The 18,034-nt window shown below is 45.7% G+C and overlaps 1 protein-coding gene across 2 annotated transcripts; it reads right to left on the bottom strand.

The window, feature by feature from the left end:
* Positions 1-221: 221 nt before the first annotated feature.
* Positions 222-17,963, bottom strand: CLCN6 (chloride voltage-gated channel 6). Of its 2 annotated transcripts, XM_042883019.1 has the most exons (23): positions 17,868-17,963; positions 17,315-17,374; positions 16,054-16,119; positions 15,861-15,926; positions 15,155-15,221; positions 14,657-14,763; positions 14,285-14,411; positions 13,557-13,624; positions 13,356-13,414; positions 12,552-12,684; positions 11,531-11,644; positions 11,177-11,343; positions 10,198-10,324; positions 9,701-9,827; positions 9,225-9,378; positions 8,973-9,132; positions 8,739-8,845; positions 8,290-8,476; positions 7,651-7,808; positions 6,716-6,872; positions 5,383-5,490; positions 4,836-4,961; positions 222-3,852 (listed from the first exon to the last, which is right to left on the bottom strand). In XM_042883019.1, exons 1-23 carry the CDS (start codon positions 17,946-17,948, stop codon positions 3,772-3,774), a joined length of 2,607 nt encoding a protein of 868 aa, XP_042738953.1. In that variant the 5' UTR covers positions 17,949-17,963; the 3' UTR covers positions 222-3,771. The 2 variants fall into 2 exon arrangements, with proteins under 2 accessions (XP_042738953.1, XP_042738954.1); XM_042883020.1 differs by lacking the exon at positions 9,225-9,378 and having other exon boundaries at positions 9,701-9,735.
* Positions 17,964-18,034: the final 71 nt, after the last annotated feature.

The raw sequence follows: 18,034 nt of genomic DNA, 5'->3' as shown, positions 1-18,034 counted from the left end.
AGAGAATAAAGAGCAAGAGTGGTTGCAACGTAAAGGTTTATAAGAATTCCCATTTCTGTCTAGCCTCAGGGCATCTTCTGCATAAACTTAGATCCAGATAGCTCATAGACAGCAACTACTCCACTACCTCCAATCATGATCGTGGGTATTTCCACGTTCTATCAGTTTTATTACAACAAAGAGCAAAAATAAGACAACACTAGAAACATCAAAAGGCCTTGAAGTGCTGAAGGAGACACACAAACATTTTACTCTTAGACATGTTATGGAGTCATGGGTTCACGACATATGGTTACACAAACACTTCCCAAGTGCCACCGTTCAAATAAAAATGAGTTCATACAAATTTAAAAAATAATAATACAATTTATATACACCATGGAATTAGCTTACATCATTTCATAACAAAAACAGTGCAAAAAGAAACAAACGGAAAGGTAAGTTGCTACCACTGGAATGGCTCACAGTTAATTAACACTGCACAGGAAACCATGAGGCAGGTGCCCCACATTACCCCAAACTTCTGCCATAAATACTAATCCAGTTCTTGGTTCCTAATCCTTTAGTGTTGTTTTGAGTAACAGGTTATAGGCACCTATGCTAAAAGTAGATGCCTTGGTAAACCACCAACTAACCAGAAGAAAAGCAGTGAGGGTCTTGTTAGAAAGAAATGCAGTGAGTGGCAAAGTGTGAGAACACGAGTGGTTTATTTAGGCAGAGATGAAATGCTGCATCTCCAAACATCACATAACTTGCAATTCCCCTCCTGCAAGTCATGCAACCAGTGAGTGCACACTCAGATTTCTCCTCAAAAAAAGCTGGGAGTCACCTGCTATCATTAGTTAAGACTTCTGTACTGACTGGGTGAAACGGGCACGCTTTGCAGCAGGAAGGTTTGAATCAGAGAGATGTGCAGGCAGGGCAGACAGTGCTGACAGCTGACTGAACTTTCTCACGAGGATGCAGTTGGTCCTCAAACAAACTTTGGCAAGATTTTTCGCCTGGTGATTTAAGCAAGACGAACTCCAGGCCTCGAGGGGAGGAAATTCTGCAGCTACATCATCTGCTGCAACTTGTGTAGAGAAATAAAGCAGGAGGGAACCAGCTCGTGGCAATTAAGGACTTCAGATTCAGGTGCAGGGAATGAAAGAAAACCTTCCACACAATCACTCAACATGAGCAAGAAGAAAAGGATTTGCCATGGAGACACACAGGGCACTCCTTGAGAGCTTCTCTGACAGTATGGGATTGTAACAGCTTGAGCACAAATCCTTTGAATGAAAGGAAAGGTAGCAGAAGCATATTTTAAATAATTCAGCTTCAGGGAGTGCTGGAAGTTTCTCAGGGTAGCTTAGTGCAAGACCAGTTTTCAGGGAAAAAACAAATTTCAAAAAGCAACTGCAGTTCATCCAGAGAAAACCACCTTATTCCACACACAGCGAAACAACTTGGAAGTCAACAGCAGAAGCCAATACCAGCTTGCATGGTCTAAGAACAATGCTACATCTGCCCCAGCTAAGGAGTTGATATTGAAGGCACAAGATGGGTACTGGCTGCAGGAAAACACCTTTCTTCAGTCTAGGAAGTTTAAGAGCTTGCTTGCCTTACCTGAAATGGACCCAACGCATTCAGAAGCCAGCAGAACTGCTTTCAGTGGAGGAGACAAGAGCTGTTGCTACAAGCTCCACAGTTAAGAAAGAGAAAAGAACAGATCAGTTTCTGCTCTTTAGTGTAGGTGCCTTTTTTAATCAACCCTGGAAAGCAGCCATAGCTAATAAATGGTCCTGGGAATTAAAAAATAAAAGTTAAAAAAAAAATTTAAGTGCTTATGAACAGCTTTGATAAAAATCCTTCCAGCAGAGCTGTGCTATGCTCCGTAAGACAAGGGCCAATTCTGCCTCAACACTTTGTTTCACAACCCATCTCTCATCTGCAGGACAAAAATCAAGTGCATCCCATGACTTGACCATCTTTCTTGCAAGCACAGCCAGAGAATGTATCTGTGCCTCAGATACCCAGACTGCAAAGACAACACCATCATCTAAGGAGCTCCTGTGACTTGAAGAGCCATCTGAAGACTACAGCTGGTGCCCTGAACACAAAACCTCCTGGCCTTGCCTGCAGCAGCTTACAGAGCACTGCCCTGCAACAATTAGCCTCCACAAAGTCAAAAGGCTGCTCTAACAGATGTATGTTTAGTGTTTAGACATGTAAGGAAAGGTCACCATTTCTTCAGGCTCGGTCAGGTAAAGCTTCAACATACATGAATTCCTTATTTCAGAACATAAAATAACGGCCAATTTCTTTCTGCTGCATCTCTCACCTCACTAGGTCCTTATGGCAGACAACAGGTTAAAAGGAGTGTTCAGAGACTGTGCAGAAGCTTTCCTGGGACACATTATTTAGCCCAGTCTCTTGGCTGAGAGAATGCTCTGTGCTTTATCAAGATAATCAACTCTGCAACCCCTGGAGGCACAACGTTGGCTTCCCACCCACAGTTATCTGCATGCAAAACTCAAAAAGGCAGGTGCCTGCTGGAACAATACAGGTGCTGGCCAGGATGGTACCTGCTAAAGCAGTGAACTGGCTGCAACTGGCTTTTAAATGCTGTTTTCACCCTTACAGACATTTGGCTGTTGCAGTTACAAATGTCATTCCAATCATTTTCAGAGCCAGACAGCCTCACTTAACAACCTGCTGTGCAGCCCTAACTGCCAGACACCAGCACCAAGTATCCCTCCTGCACGGCAGCCTCAAGTTACACCAGCTCCTCTCACTACAGAGTTATAGCTGGTCTGTAGCTGTATTGGAAAGGTGTCCCTGGCTCTCCCTGCTGGGTCACTACAAGAACACAGTACCTATAAATGCAGGAGTGTCAAGTGGTGACAAAGTTGAGTGCCACAACGTACCTTAGGAGCATCTCTTGCAGGGAGATAATGGTAGCAACAGCTAAGAGGGAAAAAGAAATCTCCCTTCTCTGAGATGCTCTGTAAGTGTATTAAATATTTATAGTCCAGGCAGTAACTAGAATTAAACTGTTTTGAACTCACGATTTTCCAAAATGATCTCAAAGTCAGCTGTTGTCAAAAAACATTACAGAAAGGACACTCTCCCATGGGAAGAGTAGAAAAATTAGGGGGGAAAAAAAAAAAATGGAGGCAAGGGTGGAAAAAATATGAGAAATTGAGAGCACCCACAAAGTGATGTGCATTTCCAGAGAGTTGGCTGTTTATGCTGCTTTTCAGAAAAGCCATCTTCCAAAGCAGCAATTTGATAACTTCATTATCTCCTCTCAGCCTTAACAGCTATTCCCCTCTTACACAAGTAAGGCAAAAGTTGCAGGAACAAGAGAGGAAGAGGAGAAGGGAGATGCACAGGAGGACAAGGAAAAGATACTGCAGTTCTCTGCACAGGGTACGGTGGTGCTAGATGGTTCTTTCATCCAAGCCTCAAAAATAAACCAAACCAAAACAGCAGAACGTATACTGCTGGGACAACACCTGATGAAAGGCAAGGGCACAGGAACATAAAAAACCTGGATGAAGAGTGGTCAAACCAAGTGCCTGAGACTAGTCAGTAGCTCTGGGCTCAAGCAGTTCCTCTAATTCTCTGGCTAGCAAGATGTTTCCCAGCTCCCCAGGCTTGATATGCGTGTGAGAAGCCAAATGGCCAGTCCTGGGCCTTGTGGGGTCCAAGCAGAATGCAAGCGCGTGTGCGGGCTTGGAAGAGGGAGGCAGCCACACCAGCAGTGGGGCAGGATGGGCAGGGGCATCAAATGGTCTGATAGTGTTGTCTCAGCCTCGCCTGCAGGAATTCGTGGGTCAGGTTGTGCCGAGTGATTATGCCAACAATCTTAAAGAGGAAGAAAAAAAGAAAAGAAAGACGTGTCAGTATCACAGACTAAGGGATGTGCATAGTAGTTCCAAACCTACAGACCCTTCTTGAAGCACACATCTACAGGCAAGGTACACTGCTTTAATGACACCCGAATGGATAGCTTAGCTCCTGCTGTGTCTGGACATAGCAATAGGCACCGCTGCTTATAAAGGGAAAGCTACTGGAAATGTCAAAGCTGTCTCACATGGCTTCATTAGAGACATCTCTTGTTTGCCATGTGACAGGATGGCAGATTGCTCACAAGAAATTCTAAGAAGCTCTGAAGATGAAGCAGTAAAATAAGCAAAGTGGTGAATGCACACTGACTGTCAACGACTAGCAGGTCACCAAAGGGGCCTTCTCTGCCAGACTGCTGGGAAACAGTCAAACTACACATCTCAGCCAATGAAACAGCTCAGTAATTTTACACAGTGAGAGTTCAGAGCTGGGTTGCTCTCTGGTACTGCAGGAGTATCTTGTATTAAATGTGGAATGAGTTTACAGCACATGTTTTCCAACAAGTTACTTAGGGTAGCTATTAGGAACACCCAAAGGCAAAGACAGCACTGCTGTCTCATTTGGACAGACCAGTTCTGGCTATTATCATCAGGATTTTGCCTCCCTGTTCAGGCTTAAGGGAAACACCTTCTCATTATGCTTATAGGAAGTTACTGACACCTACTGACTACTCCTGCACACTGTAGATGGCAGAGAGACAACTATGGTGAAACAAGCACAATTTTTTCTGCTGTCCCTACAAGTAAGAACAGGATGCAAGCTCCTGTCCAACAGGAAAACCTCCTGTCCCACCATATGGGAAATTCTACTTTTGGTCTTGAATAATGACATTAAAACAGATCTTAACTCTCTTAAAGGTGAAAGCATTGCAAAAAAACAACAAAAAAACCCACAAACCTGCTTCCTTGTTTAACAGAGACAAAACTGAGATAAGGACTTACCTCTCCAACTGCGTTCACAACTGGTAAATGTCTGAGCCCCATTGTCCTAAACAAGTTAAAGACTTGAGATACATGAGTGTTTGGAGAAACAGCAAAGGGTGACGGGTTCATGTAGGGGGTGACATCCTAAGAAAGAAAAAACAGGGTATTATTTACAGAAGGCATTTTCAGTACTTCTGGAAATCACTAAGAAGCAATTGCTGCAGCCCCTCCAACTTTCTGATCTCTAGACAGCATATCCACCTATGGGAGTATTCTATTTCTCTACAAAGTTGTTTCATTTTCAGAAACCTCATTTGTCACAATTGGTTTTAACCCATAATCTTAAGAAAAGCTTAATGCTGCATAAATCCTCTAAGCAGGATAAATGTAGGTCCACAATGATGCTCCCACTTGTAAACAAGGCTGGATGAATGCATGAAAAGCATGTGATGTTGGCCACTGCACAGAAGGTTGGACTCAACTGTACTCTTAGCTCTTCTTAAAGGCTTAAAACAGCTCTCAATGTTTATCAGGAAGCATTGTCACATTGCAGTGCATCTCTTACCACTATCATGCGAGGGTTCAGCAATGTGAGGTCCAGGTCATGGATATCTGGATAGCGGGGATAATCCTCTGACATTTCTGCATGAGACAGACGAGGCTGACTTGCACTCTGCAATTAAAACAAATGCCACTGAATCAAGCTGCCACCTTCCCACGTAGTTCACAGCCTGCAAGCAAGCACAGCTAACAATGCTTCTCAATGCCCTACGCTTATTCAGACTGCCTTCCTCCTCTGCCCACATAAAAATGCCTTCTCTAAAAGCATTCCTCCTAGTTGCTCATCTCAGTAAACCCATACAAACAGAGTAATGGATATGCTCTCCAAACTCTGATACAACCTGGTTGAAAAGGACTTGAGGGTACTGGCAAGCTGGATGTAAGGCAGCAGTGTGCCCACACAGCCCAGAAAGCCAACCATGTCATGGGCAGCATCAAAAGAAGCACAGCCAGCAGGTTGAGGGAGGTGATCCTTCCCCTCTGCTCTGCACTGGTGAGACCTCACCTGGAGTATTGTGTCCAGATGTGGAATCCTCAAAACAGAGACACGTGGACCTGTTGGAGCGTGCCCAAAGGAGGACCACAAAAATGGAACACCTCCCTGCATGGACAGGTTAGGAGCTGGGGCTGTGCAGCATGGAGAAAAGAAGGCTCCAGGACCTGTCAGTATTTAAGAAGGGGACAGACTCTTTAGCAGGGTCTGTAGTAATGGGACAAGGGGAAAATGGCTTCCAACTAGAGCAGAGGAGATTTAGATTGGATACAAGGAAGAAGTGTGTGTTTTGTTTTTGTTTTAAACAATAACAGTGAAGCACTGGCATGGATTGAATATCTCTAAGGATTGGACTCCCAAGTCAGGATGAATGGGGTTCTGAGCACCTGATCGAGCTGTAGGTGTTCACTGCAGGAGAGTTGGACTAGTTGACCTTTAAGGGCCCTTTCCAACTCCAAAGATTCTGTGATTCTATGAACACGTGGGAAGGAACAAAACAGGATTGTGGAAACTGGGCCCCAAACACAAATGCTCATAACGATTTCAGCAATAGCTGAAAATCTCCTGGTAAAAGCTTGGCTTGTTGGCAGCAAGAACACACAGTATATGCTGCTGGTTGCCCTCCTTGTATTTTAAGATCTACTCTCCATTCCCAGTTTCACTTGCACTTTCACGCAACAAAAACTCGCATGAGCCAATTTTCTTCACCCCAAATACAGTAGCTGTTCTCTTTCCTTACATGTAAGATGTAAAAATAGGTAAAATACTCGTCTGCCCGTAAGTATTGTCCCCAGCTCTGAGGGCAGAGATGTCTTTGCTACAGTTCTAGATTAGGAAGACTCACTGACTGGCTCTCGGAGTAACAAACACCCCTGACAAGGAGGGTGACCAGCTGCGAGCGCAAGATCAAGCCATGGAAGGTCAAAGGTCTGAAACGTTCCTCCATGGTCCACTCCTCGCTGGGAGACTGGTCAGGATACAGGTTGGGGTAAGGAGTGTATCTGTGAATAAATGCATGTAGTAAGTTGCCTGAACATAAGGAGAAACACACATCCCTACCTCCAAAACAACAGCTATTTCTGGTCTTCGCAACCTTCTCCAGAATATTTCAGGGATTCTTGCTAGGGACAAGCAAATCATTTCTTCAGACAAGGGTCAGATGCTATTACCATGGAAAGAGCATTACACCAGCAGAATGGAAATAGCCTCCTAACTATCAGTTTAAGTTCGCTTCCTACTAAAGCAATTTTCAGTGCCAAATTACACAGATTCTAATAAAAGCTGAAGTACCTGGTGGGATGTCAGTGTGTAACTCCACCCATACATGTCACAATCACTAGGTTAGAAACTGATTAACCACACTGGGCTTCTGCTTGGAAACAACTGCAATACATGCCTAGCGACTCAGCCTAGTTACCAGAAAGGTGGTATCAAGAACTACAGAAGAAATTCATTAGCTCCTCTTTTGGGAGGAAAGAGCTTCACTGAGCTCTCAGGTTTTTTGCAGAAAATAAGGCATCAATTTCTACAGCAAAGGCATTTCCCCAGGTAGTCCATCCTCTCCAGGTAGCATTTCTGTGTGGGTACTTGATGGAAATTTAAATTAAAAGGCCAGTCAGCATCAAACTACTATCCTAGGACTCAGTGCAGGTTCCAGCACTGCCTAATGAGTCCTAACAACAGTTGTAAAAAACACGGATGCTGATACTGCTTCCTCCAGCATATGAAGTAATGGGGACTGTATAGAAACACCCAGTTGCCAAACCTTCATGATCTCACCTTCTCTCTAGCATTTGCTGCAGCAAATCCTCCTTTTCTGGTGGCTCCTCTGTCGTTATGTGCTCATCACACATGTTGCGCAGCTCACTCGAAGGATAGGATTTCATGGACTGACTCCGTTTGCGCTGCTCTCCAGCTCGGGTGAGAATGCTGGATTTCTGTGCACAGCAGTGTTGAGATATTCACTGAGCAGCTCAATAATTGTCAAAGAGTGACTACAAACTGTTTGCTTAGGAAGTCAGGCACCCTTTTTGCTAGAGCACGGTACACCACATTAGTCACTGCAACCTTAAGTTTATGTTTCCCCCATCCTCCTTATGTGAACGAGAAGCATTTAGGCAATTATTATCAGTCTCAAATGTGGATTCAATACTTCAGTGCTGAATCCAGAATTTTTCCATGTCTATCCTGAACTGGTTACTTAAAAGGAACCCTTCTTCGCTTTTGCTTCTAGAAATGCAGCCCTCTGTTCTGCCTCTGTCGTGATCAGGGGAATGGAATGAAACTGCATTTCTGAAGACTTTGTATTTCGGTAGGTGCTCGTGTCCGGTGTGAAGTCTGCACTGACAAAGGAAGGGGTCTTCCACCTGCACAACCAAACACTTTATTCTTCCACATACTGAAGAAGCAGCTTCTTACCTTGAATTTGATGTTGTTGCTGATCAGCTGATTTCCCTTCATGAACTCCCTCTCGTTGCCCCGGTTCTCAGTCACAACAGGGAAGGCATGATGAACAGTTGTGCGCAGGATGCTAACGAGGGACTGGATCCGGGTGTGGGGGTACACATAGGTCAGGTTGGGTTCCATGATGTCACTGGCTCGTAGTCTGAGGAAACAGAAAAATCCACGATTGCTGCATGCATCTCATCTGCTCCTCAGATCTCCACCTGTCCAACCCTCCTCACCAAGGGTGCTAGCACCTATTTCCTGCTCAGGCCTGATGCACAACTTCCAGCTCCTCTCACAGCAGTTGATGCAGCCAGGTTTGTTGGACACGCAGCAACATCCTCCCATTACAACATTCCTTTCTGAGCAATGTTTCTAAGACAAACTCTAACCCACAGCCCTGCCAAGAGTAGCAGCCTTACTTATCCATTTCCACCTCTGTTTCCCACTCCAGAAGAGGCACTCCTCTCAAGTTCACATGGATGTCATAGATTCCTTTGTTGAAAAAGTCTCCTGTCCATTTGGCTACCTGTGGAGCAAACAGAAGGCTTACTGAGTTGTTGCTCCCAGTAAAAGACTTCTTGGCTCAAGGTGGCCATGGGAAGGAGAGAGATTCAGGGCTGGCACATGCTCGAGAAGCCAGAGCTAAGACTCACCATGAGGGTGATCATTATTGGGAGCCCATAGGTGATTTCATTGGTGGATTCAATTAAGATTACAGTCAGGCTAATTGTCATCCGGACCACCCCTCCCAGGAACGCTGCTGCCCCAATCAGTGCGAAGGTTCCTGAGTAGATGTGATCCAAGCCAATATAGCTAGGGGAAAACAAAGAGCCCTGAGATTAGAATAACCTGACTGAGAGCTCAGCATGCTCCTGCAGCACAGCTCTCACACACATTCAATGCACCTTTTGAGGAGGTTGGCGACCAGGCGTCCGAAGGCAGCCCCACAAAGCAGTGATGGCACAAAAAGACCACTGGGCACAGAGATCCCGTATGTCCAGCAGGAGAGTAAGAAATAGAGAAGGAAGAACAAGGAGAGTGTGACTGGGCTGAAAGTACCTGCAACACAAGAATAATCATGACTAAAGGGGAAAAGGCCTGTGGAACAGATAGCAGTCTTCCATCATCCGCCCCTCGGCTCACAGCAGACCCATCTCACAACAGTCTCACAGTTCAAACACACGTGAAGACAGCGAGTAAGCAGAGAAGAAGGAAAAGCAGGCCTTTCTTTTCATGGAGAGGTCTTTACTCTGCTGCACCAGCAGCCCCCTGAGCTTGAAGATGCTTTTAGCTTTATGGTTCTTGCGACAATACTGTTTTCAAGCAAGATGAAACTCTGAACCCTAAGAATAGCACAAGGCACTGCCTGCTAGCTACTCACCATCTTGATGGAAGAGCTGGAGGATAGCTGACTCCTGAGGGTTGAAGAAGAGAGTGGCCATGTCATTATAGGTTTCATTTGGGCAGAAGAATGTTTTGATGCTTGAATTCACATCTTCTGACATACCCTGATGAAGAACACAAAGAATATGAAGAGTTAAAATCTACCCCCTACTATGTCAGCTACTGTGTAGAATGAGAGTTACCCTTCTGTACAGGGCTCTCAGCACACAATTTGAGATGATCAGACCAAAACAACAGTGGCAGACATTAGGCCTGCACCATCAATAGGCTGATTCACAGCGTGAGCATATTTGCCAAACTACAAAAGCACAAACTGCAGCTTTCATTATTACCTTCAGGTTCTGCAACTGCCCATAAGCTTTCATTCAAATTTTCTGTAGGTACTGCATGACATCAGGAGCTCATCACTTGCCCGTGGTCCTCTGATGGGTGAATATGAAGACAACAAACATGGAATCACGGAAGATTCCTCACCTGTGTACTCAAAGTGTCATTGCCAGCATGACTGGTGGAAGACATCTGCCGACATTCCCCCAGGACCATGGAGGCCACAAAGACGACGACGGTTGTAGTCAGCGACACAAGCAGGCTCTCCAAGACTCTGCAATCACACAGCAGAAAACACACACTGAAGCCACACAAAGACCCATAGCCCAGCGTGGCATCTGACTCTGAAATAGGAAGAAGCAGACACCACAGCTTAATACTTGAAAACAGGGGAGCCTGCAAGCCAGGCTGAATTATGACTTGGTGGCCAGGATTGCATTAGCTCCCTTTTTTAATTTCCTGCCCCTTAAAGGAGCTATTTCTGTTCTCAGAACACGCAGTCACATATAAAAAGCCACAGGGAAGAGTTCAGTGATGATGCTGTTCACATGGAAACGATGTTCTCTGTATCCTTACAGCACAGATGACTATCCTGTCTAGACACACTGGACAGGTTGATGCACAGTCTCTCCTACCTCCCTCCCAGCTACTGAAATACCTTTTCCTTTTCCCCTCTAAACCTGGGCTTCTCATTTAAGAACACTGCCTACAGCAGTCAGCTTCCGGAACAGCATGGCAACTCTCTAAATGCCACAGGCAGATTAATTGTGGTTTCAACCACACAAGATAACAATCTACTCTTTCTACATCTGTTTGGACAAGATACAGAAGAATCCTGCATGGGGATGAAGCTCTATTTTGCTCAGCTATAAACACGAGAGCCCCCTTCACAGCCCATATAAGGAGATCCCAGCTTTTGTTACCTCACCCTAGTAATTACAGAAACAGTGATAGAGCATAACAATTCATTTTTGGTGTTCATCTCTGAAGTTCTATAGATACTTCATTTTGTGATTTCAATATGAATACATCCAGCTTTTCCTCCAGCCCTCTAAATTGATGCACTTGCTTTGGGATGATGAGCACACATGAGAACAGCTGCACAAGCTCAAGAGAGAGCAAATACCTGACAAGCTTTGGTTTGGGATGCACGTTCCGCATGCGGTACTTTGCAAGCCTCTTGTTTAGACAGTTGAAAGTGGCTCCAAGAAGGCCTCCTACAATCCCCATCAGAATGAAGAAGCCCAAGTCCACAGCTGTCCAGAGGTGGCACTTTTTATCAGACTCAGAACACTGTGCAACAAAGCATAAGAAACCCATTAGTAGCTGTAATTTCCTGCCACTGCCATAGTGAGCAATCCTGTGTTAGGCTATCAGTGTGCTGCTGCTAAACGTAACTACCCTCAAACACACACAGACACACAGACACACAGACACACAGACACACAGACACACAGACACACACACCCCTAAATCTTACCTTAAACTCTCCAAAGTTGAGCAGACCAGGGAGCTGAAAAGACCCCCAACTCCCAAACTGAATCCCAGAGCGGAAGAAATTCAGGGTGAAGGTGGCAGCCATGGAACAGAAAAGCTAAGGAAGTTAATACATGGAAAGAAATTAATTAATCAGAATTAGAACTGGCACAGTCAGCCCCTCCTTGGCACTTATGGCTGGAGAAAGGTGCATCAGAACCTTTATGGAAACTGTCCTACTGAGGGTGCCCATTTCCTGCTCCAAAAGAGAGCAGGCTTAGAAGGCACTACTATAATCAACTGGTCTGGCCTCCCACATAAGAAGAGTTAGGAATGTCACCCAGTAATTCCTCCAGCATTTTTTTTTTTTTTTTTTTTTTTTTTAAATCAGATACAGTAATTTACAGTTAAAAAACAATTACAAGGCACTAACACAGCTTGTTTAGAGGGGGAATTGAGGTCTTCATTGGCTTTGATAGAGCTGCCATGTTAGCAAATCCCTGGCTCCTCTTATCCCTGCTGAGAAACAGCAGACTAACTGAATCCCACCAACAGGGCATTTTGTGTAAGGAACACCAAAAACATAATGAGATACGACACACCGTTAGAAAAACTGTCAACTTCACAAAACTAAACACTGTGGGCAGAAAAACCCCCAAGTAGAATGCACAGGGTGTTGCTGCAGTACAGCTCCCCAAGGCACAGGACAGCAGAAAGAAATTCAGCACCTGCTTACTCTGCTCTCACAGAAACGGGCTGCAAAGGCCCATGCATAAAAGCCATTTCTCTCATGTACCTGAGAAAACTATGCCACCTACAAAGCTGTCTCGTAGTTCTGGATAGTACCAGATTACTCTCTGCCCTTGATCTGTATTAATTCTGGGGCACTGATAGAGAAAGCAATCTCTCCCCTACCAGGCGGGCTCAGGACGAGACACAGGATAACGTGAATGCCCTCACAGACAAGTTCTCTTCAAGGTCCAGCTCAAGGAGGAGACATACAGAGAGCGCCAGGCACTACTTACCACTTTCCATGTAAGCCCTTGGTTCCAGAAGGAGGAACCTTCTTCCAGGCTGAAAAGAGTACCCCCAATTGGGGCTCCAAAGGCAGCTGCAACCCCTGCAGCTGCTCCAGCAGATACAAAGTCCCTTTTATCCCTGAAGAGGAAAAGAACACCAGTTTAGCAGCAGAGAGCTGTGAATGTGCTTATAGATTGTACAAAATAAGGAACAGTCCCCATTTATCGATATATCCTGGGGATACATGAGTAGCAGCTGGGAGAAGTACTGGCCATGGAGAACAACACCATTTGATCAGCAAGCTGCTGCAGCACCATGCTCTTTTTCTAGAGCACCAATACAGAGCAAAGCACCGTGGTGCTACGTGACTGCTGAGTACACAAGGAAACATCCCACACCATGGTGCTCCAGCATCACCTGGAAGAATTCCAGAGAGGGAAGGGCAAGTTTTTATTCACATTTCACACCTGCCTTCTCTGGAGCCTATCTTGGTTTTAGAGGGTGCATAACTGAGCTTGTTACCAACAATGAAACCATTTAACTATTCAGATTAAAGGTTTTAAGTAGGTAGAGATTTGCTGAGCAGCATGAAAGAACATTGGTGAACATGGAGATCAGAGCTGGGATCCCTTAAGGACAGCAGTGAAGAGTCACTTTACTTATCCTGCTGCTGTCTTACTGCAGAATGAGGCTGCAGAAAAAACACAAGTGACTGATTTCATCTCAGGCAGCCACCCTTCTCCCAAGGAAGTCTGCTCAATTCGCCCCTCCCTCCCCTTTCCCTCTTCTCCTCATCCTGCAGACAGTACCTGTCACTGCGGAAATATGGGAAGTTAAACTGGATCTTCCTCAGTGAGATGCTCTGGAACTATAAAGAAAGTAAAGATTCAGAAATACAGGTGATAGAAACTTACTACTCACAGTACTCTTACAAAGCAGTGGTGTGGACTGCTGGTCCCTAATCAATGTCTTGGAGAACAGAATGATTTTCTGCCCAGGCCAGCACTAACCTGGGGCAAACCAGCACCCACGACAGCACCACTGTGGATCATTGGACCTTCCTTCCCAACAAAAAGACCTGGAAAAATAAGATTGATAAGTCACACAGAATCACCAAGGTTGGAAAAGACCTTCAAGATCATCCAGTCCAACCATCCACCTATCACCAACAGTACTCACTAAAAGTAGTCAGCATATTTCCTGCCCTCTTCCTTGCTGACAGTACCAGGACAGATCATCTCACCACTCCCACCGTGTGTCCCATGACACAGCTCCTCTGTACCAGGCCATAAGGTACAGAAGTAGTTTCCAATACCTAAGCTGAGTCCAGGCTCCTCTCAAGGGAAAGGGAGCTGTTGAACCCTTTGTGCCCCACAAAGATTTGTGAACAGACTTGGCAATCAGGCAGAAATATTCTACGACTACTCCTTCAATGACTCTGAACTCCCCAGGTTACTGTGAGCCCTGCTGCTTACAACACAGCCTCCTTCAGACTGCTCCAGGTAATGTGTTCTGAAGAATTCTCACATCTCCCTCTTAGAGAGAGATGCCTCTTGCTAACCCACCTAGAAGAGCACCTGTTCCCTTAACAGTTCCATCCCTTCTGTCTTACTGACTCTCACAACTAGCCCATCAAAATCATTTCACCAGAAAGACAGAGAAGCCTCCTGCACCCTCCCCTTCGTTTCTCTCCCTTCAGTGATTCCTTGCCCCAACAAGACATCACAGCCCTTCTTACCTCCTGCTACACTGAAGAGCACTCCCACAGCTTTGCACACCACCGTCCGGAGCCGCACAACCCCTGGAACTTTTACCCCATTGAGGTAGCACTTAATTTCAGGAATTCCTGATCCAGCTGCCACAGGCTGCAGAAAGGAAACACTGATGCTGTGCTGCACTGATGTCAAAGCTGACTGACAACATCTCAGTTGTCACCCCACCTCAGTCAGAGGGCACAGCAGGGATCAAGAGACATTACTTAGCTAAATCAAACGGCACTGTAAAGTTAGTTGGTTGCCTTGGGCTGTGGGCAGGAAGGAAGTTTCCTACCTAGAACCCATGTGAGAGAAAAGGAAGAATGTACGAAGTGCAGTACAGTCTTAAGTCTTACCTGGATCAGGACTAGAAGACTTGCAAGAAAAACAAAGGTCAAGTTGAACCCCAGCAGCTCCAGTAAAGACAAGGCAAGACAGCCTTTCTCAGTGCATTCTTCCACCGCTGCATGGAGGGTCAAGGAAAGCAACAACATTCTTCCCATCAACACACAATCATTCGGTGTTGGCTGGCACCAAGAGCCAAACTTGTGCTTCCAACTCCAGGCAGAGCAGATGACCACTCGTCAGAGAGCCCATCACCCAACCAGAGCTCAAGGGTGAGCTATGAGGAAGGGAAACAACTCGATCTTTCAGAGATCAGCTTTTGCCCACATACTGATTCTGAAACTACTTTCTTGGTTTCAAGGGCTGAACAACACAGGCAAATTAAAACCTGATTAATCAACAATGTGACCGATGGCAAAAGTCTAAAAGAATCAGCTGCTCTTAGCAAAACATGGCAAGAAAAGGGTCACTTGAGTCCAACAGGACTCCAACCATCAGGTAAAAGATACAGCTTTGTACAACCCGGAACTTGAGCTGGGTGAAGAGCCGTACAAAGAAATCCACAAAGAGGCCCACCTATGAAAAAGACGACAGACCTGTCATCAGAAATCACTACATGCAAGCAACAAAGACCAGCCTCTAGCAAGCCCTACCAGGAATACACACACGTGAGAGGACAGAAGATGAAGAATGCAGAGTAAGTATTCAGAGCAAAGTAACTTGGGAAGCTTAAATTCAGTGCCTCCCTTGTTCTGAGACAGATCCATCCCAGGATTATTCCACTTCAGAGCATTAATCTGGTAGCATTCTTAACACCTACAACTTACATTGGGGTACAGAAGAAAGCTGATGTTTAACTGAGGCATACACTCAGAAAAGCCGATTTTCAGGCACATACAGTAAAGTCTACACTGCCAAACATAAACACAGCTCGACTGTAAACTGGCATTCTGTTTGATTAAGTGCTCACTTTGGACAAGTTCTGCAAAGTTAAAGAATTTGTCTGAATACTTTGCAGAGAAAACACAGCAACATCTGGAAGAAAAAAGCTCTCCTGGAATATAATGCATCAACACTGTGCTTTAATTCCCAAAAGCCACCTCCAGCCAGGAAGTTCTCCACTTCATGAACGTAAATATTTACTCAGCTTCCCTCCTTTGCCATTGACTTCTAACTTATTCCTGCTGATCTCTTCCCAAACAGCATGATCCTTACCAGTCCCGTGCAGACTCCAATGGCAAAAACCATCACCCATTTCACTGCTTCATAGTTTCGGGCTTTCTGTTTAGAAATAGGATTAAAAAATAAATAAATAAACGAGCCTAGTCAAAGGAACATACAGAGATCAGAAAACTTTCTACAGCTTTAGCTCTCAAGATACTAAAAGCTGAAACAAACAAGTTCCTACCTTGTTGTCCATGCTCTCCAAAACTTCCAAGTATGGGTCATTGATACAGCGATCGTAATCCAAGCTCTGGAAGAAAGCCAAAAGGTCAACCTAAGAACATCAGCCGCTATAGACTGTGCAAGAATCTGCCCACAGTGACCTTGTTAAAGATTACAGAAGTCATTACTTCCCCAAAGCTTGTTTTGCAAACGAGCGTGGGAGGCAAAACTTCTGTAAGCAACTTTGTTTAAGAATTTCCAGTAGAGCCAAGCTGTGAGAATCAAGAAGAGCAGACCAGGATAGGAAACAAATAAACTGATTAACACAACTTTAATTTGAATTCATAACGTACAGATTTAGACCTTGCTTTGTTAGGCGCCTCCAATGTGACAGTGCAAGGGGCAACATCAGACTTAATCTTTAGTTACAGCAGAAGTGCCAGGTACAAATTCTCAATAGGCAGCACCAGCTCTTAACCTCATCACAGGAGAAAGCTAAAAGTAATAGCTGTCCCACTGTAGTCACAAGGTATCATTACTTTCTACCTGTATCAGCTTTACTGTTTTGAGCCAAAGGGTAACAGGTTGGTGCTCCATCAAGCAGTAACAGCTTGCTGACATCCATGCTGACAGCAGCTCCTCTAAATAACTCAGGGCCTCCATTCAGACACTTAACAACCAATAACCTCCTGTAAGAGTCAGGACCTTACCTTCCAGGTAGATGGAAAGATCTGCTTCTTTCTCAATAGGAATCTGACTGAAGCAGCAGATGGTCAAGACCTACTCAGAGCACAGGGCTCTAACCTACAAATGCCATATCAATGAATGCAGAGCAGGTCTTTGCAAGAGCAGCAGCTTTTGGCATTCCTGTGGTGCCAAGGAAATCTAGCTGTAGTGATGCAATTGGACTTCTTGCCCCATTTCAGACTCAAACTGATCAAAAGCTGCGTGCAGTTCTTTCACAGAATCACAGCACTGCAGGGGCTGGAAGGGAGATCATCAAGTCCAACTTTCTGCTAAAGCATTTTCTCTACAACAGGTCACACAGAAAGCGTGCAGACAGATCTTGAGTAATTCCAGAGAAGGAGTCTCCATCACCTCTGTGTGCAGCCTGCCCCACTGCTCCATCACTCAACAGTAAAGTTCTTCCTTACATTAACACAGAACTTTGATGTGTTCATTTTGGCTCATTGCTCCTTGTTCTACTGCTGCAAAAGGAGACCAGCCCCACTGACACGACTCCAGCACTTGAGATATTTAGGAAGCTGATGCTTATTGCTCACCTCATAGTCTTTGCGTGGAAGGATCTCATCTTCCTCTTCATGAGTTTCTCCCAGGATTGTCTACAGAACAAAAGGGCAACGTGAAATGAAAAATAATCAGCAGGATGAATGCAGATCCCAAAATGAGGATCACTGCATACAAAGCTAAGGTACAGGCTATGAAAACATCACTTACATCAGATAAACACACAACTACAGAGCAGAACCAGAGTACCATTAAGCCTTGACAAGCCCTCTAAGGTCATCCAGCCCACATCCCTCAGAGCCACACACCCACACTGCACTCCCCCAGGGATGCTGAGCCACTTGTTTCTCCACACAGCTGTGCCAGCACGTCACCACTCCACACAGGGCTTTACGTTACAGCTCACATCTCAGCGGCAGGAAGGGCAGCACAGCAGGCAACGGTGAGGCGGGCTGAGGCGCCCAGGGCCCAGCGCCATGGCAACACCCAACGCCCGCCCGCCCTCAGGCACTCCGCGACCTGAGGCTTAGCGACAAAGCACAGCCACAGGGTGAGCGGCCGCACACACGCAGGGCTCCGCAGCCGTACCAGCTCCTCAGGGGTGCGGCTTTCCCGCTCTCCGCAGCACTGCGGGCAGCAGCAGCACAGCGATCCGCCGCACCCCGCCATCTTATCCCGGCGCCGCCCGCCCGCAAAGCACGTGACCTCGCGGCGCTCACGTGACGCGGCGGCGTACGGGGGCTGGGGGGGAGGGA

The sequence above is a fragment of the Lagopus leucura genome, unplaced genomic scaffold (genome assembly GCF_019238085.1).
Source record: "Lagopus leucura isolate 7727_CA_CO unplaced genomic scaffold, USGS_WTPT01 Super-Scaffold_100037, whole genome shotgun sequence".
In the NCBI taxonomy this organism is placed as follows: Eukaryota; Metazoa; Chordata; class Aves; order Galliformes; family Phasianidae; genus Lagopus; species Lagopus leucura.
Note: the sequence above shows the minus strand (reverse complement) of the source record. Positions and strands in the feature narration are given on the sequence as shown.